At 37.2% G+C, this 7,675-nt stretch overlaps 1 protein-coding gene across 1 annotated transcript in view; it reads left to right on the top strand.

Moving 5' to 3' along the window:
- Positions 1-5,147, top strand: part of GIPC2 (GIPC PDZ domain containing family, member 2) — a 17,620-nt gene extending 12,473 nt beyond the window's left edge. Inside the window, exon 5 of the mRNA XM_010582555.1 lies at positions 4,993-5,147. Coding sequence (XP_010580857.1) covers positions 4,993-5,147 — 155 coding nt within the window. The remainder of the gene's footprint in view (positions 1-4,992) is intronic.
- The last annotated feature ends 2,528 nt before the right edge of the window (positions 5,148-7,675 follow it).

Raw genomic sequence — 7,675 nt, forward strand, 5'->3', positions numbered from 1 at the left:
ACCATCTAGTCAGAATGTCCTAACAGTTTTAAACTTTTTGTCACCCAAGCTTCTTCTCTTGGCTCACTAATCCAACCCAGCAATATTGGATAGACGTTTTTATCTTGAAACACTTTGACTAAAATGATACTCTCCCTGAATCTGTTGTTTTCTGCCTCTTCTGTCACCAGACTTCCTTTCCCAAAGGGTTTTATTGTATACACTCTGGGGTATATTGTTTATGACCGTTCATTTACTCTGGGAGAATAATGGGAGTTTTGTGAAAAAGGGAAAGGTAGCAAGTCTGGTTAAACAAGAAAACTTACCCACTTCAAGAAGAATGAGTACTTAATAAAAAGAAACAAGAAGAAAGGATATTTCTAATGGTTTCTTGAGTGCTAGATCTGACCACGTTCAACGTGAAACTAAAACCAAGTAATGTTAAACACTGGAAACTGCAATGACATGCTTCATCTTCTGTGGTGTAAGGAAGCTGAATGCGAATTTTAGCTCCTTTAAAGTGTCATGCCAGAATAATAATATTTGTTACCTTTTGATGAAGGCAAAGCTTCTGATAGCATTGCAGCTAAATAAATATTGAAGCTCCTGTTAAGACTTCTGAAGAAGTTTTTTTAGACGTTACAAGGTAGGATATAGGTAGCAAAACCATTATGTAAGGTAGATAATAACAATGGCAGCCAGATTGTACCTTTAGTGCCTTGTGCCGCATGTGTCTATCAAAATTGAAAATAAGGATTTTTACAAAAGATCTTTGAAGTTATTTTAAAGGGACTAGGTTTTAAAAGCCAACAAACTTCTTTGTTCATAATCTGGGAAGCCTGACGTGGAGCTTCTCAGTTGAAATTGAGAAGACTTCTAATTCCTTTCATCAGTTTTAAGTTTGCAGAACTTTTCACGTTTTATGTAAAAATTTCTCAGGTATAAGCATTGCCTGAAGTGAGATTTAAAAAAAAAATAAAAAAATGTGAAAACAATTGGGGCTGTCTGGAGTGTGGAAAAATATTCTATTGGAATAAAATTCCTGTAGTCACTTATTGTGCAGCTGTTACAAGAAGCAGTGGGAGAAAGGGAGGGGAATGGAGGCAATTTGGCCCAGAGCTGTCACCCTCTGAGAACCAGCAAAGTTTTCTTCAAGTTGGCAAGTATCTGCTAAATGCCTTGGCAATCAGTAGTTTGTTATTTGCCTTGGGAATTACGCATTGCAAATGTCATTGTGTAAACATGCACATTCCGCACAGCTGTGCCGCCCAGAGGATGCCATCCCATGTCTGTGTTTACTGCTTGGGGATATAAGAATTATGTACCCTGGGTGGCAGAGGAGACTGGTTAGCTTTGGCCTTTCTGTAAGTATGACACTAAGGAGGCAGGGTTCAGCCTTGCGCATTCGTAGACATCGGTGGTACAAGTTGTTTGTGAAAATGAGGAAGGGCGATGGCTTGCATCGTGCCTTGGGGTTTGCTGTACGGTAATACCAGCCTGCGGGCACCAGGGGTCAGCACCAAGCTACCGAAAAGGGACACCCCAGCAGGGACGATCCGGCACTCTTCCCACGGAAGCGTATTTCATTACCTTAGGTGAATCTGGGAAGGGAATGTGCTTTAGATAGAGTACATTAAATGCGCCCCGGTAGTGCTGATTACAGTTGCTCAATACAGATGAAAACACTTTTTTTTGAGGCTGCTGCTTTCGCACGGTGGCAATATTCTGACTCCTGCTTGACTGGGTTGAAAGTTTTCTTGATTATCTAAGTTTAGTGGATTTCGTTTTCAAGTTTGGTAAACCTATAATAAACTCTTTTTAAGGTTCTATTTCATAATTTGGGAAGCTCAGTCTTTGAAGAAAATTGTGTTTGACATAGCATTTTCTGTTAATGACAGAGTTTATTACTGCCTAATTCTGAGGTTTCAGCTAGGACAGTTGAATGCTGTGTTGTTTTATCACTCTGTCTGTGTCATATGGCTCTCATATATCTTGACCAATTTATCTTAAAACTGGCTGAATTCCTTGCTCCTACTCTTTCTCCTGGAACACTTGTCTAGATCCTCACTCCATTGATGGGAACTTTTTTTTATTATCTTGAGTAACTATATCTAGACACATTTGCTCTTGTGTCACCTTGCACAGCTCTTCTCCCTCCAACCCTCTCCCAGTGTCTATATAGAGAAACTTCATATCCTGGTTCATATCCAGAAATCTGTGAAGTTTAAATTACAGCCTTCACGTCATTACCTCCAGGGTTGTTCCTCTGTAAGTACTTTCTTATGCCACGGTGTCAGGGGATATAGGCTGGCATTGATAGGACAAATATTTGTCTTCCGTTTGTCAGGAACAAGAGTCCTTTATTTAATGCCTGTTTCCCATCCAGATTCCTCTGAGTCAGCATCCCAGGAACTTCACAGGGGACACAGAAAGGATCAACACAGCAGGGATAGGGTTTCTGCTGACAGTGAAACAGGTCTTGAGAGTCCTTGAGAACCACTAGTGGTGCCCGGGAAGCTGGGTTACACTTGAACTGTCTCAATCACAGCAGTCTGTTTGTCAAGATCTTGGACTGGTTTGTGTAGTTTGGCACACTGCGATTCTCTTTGGAGCTTTGTGTCTGAACATAACTAAAACCAAAACGTCAAATTTCTTCAGAATTACTGTTGCTGACGTCCACAATGTGGAATATGGCTCAAGTTTGCTCACAGCTTCTTACAAGTTTGCATAACAGCAAACACTGTTTGCCAGAAGTTCATAACTGTCAATAAACTTGAGCTGAGTTTCAGGTCAACAAAATAATATTAAATACATTTAATAAAACTTAAGACCAGGGAAAGTTTCTTTTCCTTTTTATCAGAGAGATTTTGCCATGTCAATATAACACAGTGCATGCAGTAGATGGCAGACTGTCCCAGTGAAGATGGTCTTCTGTGGCTTCGGAACTTCCATCCCTTTCTCAGGCACTGTAATACATGTTTTCCACTCAGATATCCCTCTGAGAAAGGGCTAAAAGCTATCAAATCCTTCAGTGTGACACCTGAATTTGATATGCTCATGAAGAAAGTGGTGGTTACTTGATGTATAACAAAAGATGGAGGACGTCTTGCAGTTTAAGGCAGGTGTGTAAAGTAATCACGAAACGAAGCAGACTTTGAGAGTTTCATCTGTTGTACAATACCATCATTTCTTGTGAATATGAACAGAGGCTGTGGAGCAGAGATATGGCTCATAAAATAAACTGCATTCAGCAGTGCTGTTTGTGCTGAGTCTGCTTTACAGAGTTTTCTGCATCCCTCAAACCATGACAGCCTGCTGCTGGTAGTTCTTCTGGCCTAGCTTAGCCAGAAGAAGCTCCTATGCTGACATTTTTCATCCTTCACGGAGGTGCAGGTGCTGTGACCGAGAAGGTTTGAGACCTCGCAGTTTTGATTTGCTCTAATATCCCTGGGTTGCCAGCATCCGGTGTTGTTTGGGATAGACTTGTAATTTGTTCCAGAATCTGAGAAACTGTGCAGTGGCTAAAGGTGAGGAAAGAGCACAGCAGCTAAGGACTGAGTCCTAAGCAGTGACCCCAGTGTAGCCATTTCCAAACTAAAGTCTAAAACTTGGTAAATTCTGATACTTGGGTGTTAAATAAGAGAAAATGCCAGACAGCATGGGTATACAAGATATCACAGTCTACCTCTGTTGTATCAGACCTCTCTGCTTTAACTTTCCTGGGTACCGAGATGTTCCTAGTCTTTGGTGGGTCTGGTTTATTGTGCACAGCAACAAGGCCTTTCCTTTGCTTTTGCACAGTTTGAACCACCTGGCTGAGACTTCCAGAAATAACTTTGATCTTTTTCACTTCCTAGTGGCATAAGCACAAACTTTCCCAACCTTGAGGGTCCTATAAATCAAAGATTTGCTTTTCAGAGCTGGAGGTAATAATAACTGAAGCAAACTCATGCACCAAAATCAGTTACTCTTTAGTTTGGATTGTATGGAAGAAAATATAGATCCAAGCAGAAGAATAATATGGCTTACAATAAATGCCTCAGTCCCTTTACTACCCGCAGGTGTTTTTTGGGTTAAAAAATTAAGCTAAAGTTAATTAAAATTGAATAAAATTAAGCTGAAAAATTAAGCAAATCTGTTTGAGGTCATACGGTAGTTTCTTGAGAACACAACTTCTTTCAGGCCATTGCAAACACACTGTGTCCAATACTTAACAACTCAAATTTTAATTTTCTCTGTATTTTACACAACACATTAGTTGAGCCTAGTATTTGAATTCTTGTTTCCTGAAGTAGGGTATTCAAGTGTTTTCTCTAGGCCCGTTTATCATTACTTCTTTCTAAATGCAGGTCATGCTCAACATTTAAACTCGTAAAACATGGGTTGTTGCTAGCAAACCCATACTAGCTTGGTTGCGTGTATCTATTATGCAGACTGTATGTTGTTTTCTATGTTCAAACCCTGTGCCTTTCGTCTTTCTGTGAAGAACTTGGCCACTTTAAACTCTGACTTGCTGAGATCTTTTCTTCGTTGTTTAGAGGAGAAAAACATTCAGGTTTGCCTTTTGATCTTCTGGTTTAGATCAGTGAGCTCCTATCAAACTCACTGAAGTTGGTGATGAACTGGCATGGGTCTTGTTACTGCAGAAGAGTTGTGCTTAACCTTGTTGTTAGACCCATGCTTCATCTGCCTTCAGTAATGAATACAGAATATAATTTAATCAAAGTAAAACAAAGGTTCGTTGAATTAAAAATTAAACCTCTGCCAAACAAATAGAAGAATATATAACAAGCACTCCAAGGAAGCTGTCCTGTTTATCAGGGCAGAATGTAGCTAGTGTGGGGGGATTTAAGGACATATTCCTATTGAATCCTAAATTCAGTAGGTAAGCTTTACGTCTCCCTAGGCTGACCTTATTTCATTTTGAAAATAGACATTCAAAAACTATCTTGGCCTGAAATGTTAGCTGTCATTTTCATGTTAATTACATTGTTTTGTTTTGTTGCTTTTTAGCTGCAACAATGGTGGAAGCTGGAAGAGACAAGAAAAACCCAGATGAATTTGCAGTGGCATTGGATGAAACTCTTGGGGACTTTGCATTTCCAGATGAGTTTGTCTTTGATGTATGGGGAGCAATAGGTGATGCTAAGCAAGGACGACTGGAATGAGAACTGTGCAGTTTATCAATCCCTATTTGAAAATACAAAATTATTTTCAAATACGTACATCGGAATTTTAATACTTTTATTGATATGAATCCAGGGCGCCCTGTATAAGTATTCTTACTGGAGACTTTCTTTTGCAAAGGAAGGTTTCTAATAGAAATATGAAGAAAACCCCAAAGTTCTGACAACTGCACATTTAAAACAAACATTTAATTTACATGTGGAAGTCACTGTAAGGAGTGTGTCAAGGAGATATATTTATACAGACATTTTATGAAAATTAGGTATTTTTTATTGTACATACACTTTGATATCAATATTCTGAAGAGTGTTAGACATATGCAACAAAGAGTTTGGATTATTTTATCTCTTCTTTAGAAAGGTTTATAAACTTGTTGAAAAACTACCTAGCTACATGCTGCAGTTCCCTGGACTTCTGTTGTCCTTATGTATTCACATATACAAAGAGCTGTGGAAAACCTAAAGCCTTAGGTTTTCTTACAGTTTGGCCTGAACGTAGTCTTTTCTGTAGACAGAGCTGGGAAGAAGGTACCATGTTTCTGAAGAACCTGAGTTCAGGGAAAAAAATACTCCTCTGAAACATGAGAACTAAGATCTTCAAATGAAAAAGACTTGCTTTCATTTGAGTCGTAATACACGCTGTCTGGCTGTTTCTGAGATGAGTAAGTATAGTAGAAATGCTTAAACCAAGAAGCTGCAGCTTTATTCAGGTGCCATATTATTGCAATAGGAACTGCATAGGAAGAAACAAATATTAATTTTGATTACTGTTCATATATTCAAATAATATCTGTGATCTGGCACTGGAGACTATAGATTATGACTAAGTGCTTAAATGATTTTTGCATATGCTAAATGATCTGCTGAGATCCTATGGAGTTCCCCTCATCTTTTTTTTTTTTTTTTTTTTTCCCCTCAACATGGCAACATAGGAGAGACATTGAAGGTGTTCAAACCTGGAAGATATTATTGTAAAGTCACAAACAATTGCAGTTTGGATGAAAATACATGCCTAAACACTGAAAAATACATTAAACTAATTTTAGATGTTAGGATTTCTAATTATATTGTACATAAACATTTATTTTAACTAATAATATTTTACTAACAAATCTCATATTATTAAAAATGAACCGTCTCTTTCACGACATCTGCTATGCCTGCATTTATCTTCCTGTTTGCTCTGTATTTAATGAAGAGTAATGCAATAAGTTTTGGTTTTACTCATAACTAGACTCTTTATCAGTTTTTACTGTGCTTGTTTTAATCGAGACAGATACTTGCTCATTTGTTTAGAAAAAGCTACTTTCAAGTGATTTTTATAGCCAAATAACACGTCATAAGTGTCCTTGAAAATGAAATTGAACAAGAATGTGGGGCCTGACCTGGGAAGGTGTCATAGCTTTTTAGTATTTTTATATTTGCATATGCATATAAAATAATAGGTACTGCAAAAGTTGTTCCTAAATCACTACCTAGTTACTTTTCTTCAGATGAAAATGTCTTTCACTGTCTTGCAGAGATGTCTTTAAAATAATGACTATGCCAATAAGTTTACACGTTCTATGTCAATGATTTTTTTTGTCTAAAACCATGACACTTTGAAGTATCATTGAGAGAACAGGTCCTCATTCTCTTTACTATGTTATTTAGGAAGGCTCCTAAACTCCACTTCAGTCTTTTGCATGTTACAATAAGTGAATATTTTTTCTACTTATGAAATATTGCATGAAGTCTTATAAATACTGTTCAGTGGTCTTTCAATGGGGAAAATTTCCAATTTTATAAATACTGTTGTGAATATTTTGCTCTTATAGCTCTGATTTAAGGACAAACTTTCACATAATATAGGTATTCCTTTTTATGAAATAAGTAGTACAGAGCGGTATGGAGGTCATACATTTTATTGCATTTAAGAAGTTCAAAGGTGTCAAAATTTCTCTTAATTGTACTAGTGCCTCATATCACCAGTGTGGCATGAAATCTATATGCATCTTCAAAAAGGTGTGATCATTATCAATTTATCTACATAGAAATACATATAGATACAAAAATTTAGGCTATTCTCAAGTTGTGAGAAGTAAAAATATATAATTTTACAAGAAAATCTGAATTTTAGTAAAACTTGATAATAAAATTAAAGAAACTTTGTAATTGCTCAACTGGGGCCATGAGGATGTATTATTTTGAGAAAGGAGTGTAATTTTAGGACAGAGAGCACAAGGTGGATAGTGTTTCTCTGTATTTAATGATTGCAAGTCTGAGCCCACAATCTTCTGTTGCAGTTGAGCACACTGTCCGTCTTGCACAGGGCTACTTTAACTAATGTACTGTTGGTAATGAAGAGTTAAAGTATTATGGGCCATATCATTTATTCTTTAAATTTCTTTTAAGTGAAGAGGAAAAATGAAATGTCAAGAATTCCCTGTCGGGTTTACATTGTTTTATATAAAACTTAAATGTCAAGTTTTGTGGAAATGTTTATGTACACTAATGTTAGTAATCAACAA

Source organism: Haliaeetus leucocephalus, unplaced genomic scaffold, assembly GCF_000737465.1.
Source record: "Haliaeetus leucocephalus isolate CR32 unplaced genomic scaffold, Haliaeetus_leucocephalus-4.0 Scaffold848, whole genome shotgun sequence".
Taxonomy (NCBI): Eukaryota; Metazoa; Chordata; class Aves; order Accipitriformes; family Accipitridae; genus Haliaeetus; species Haliaeetus leucocephalus.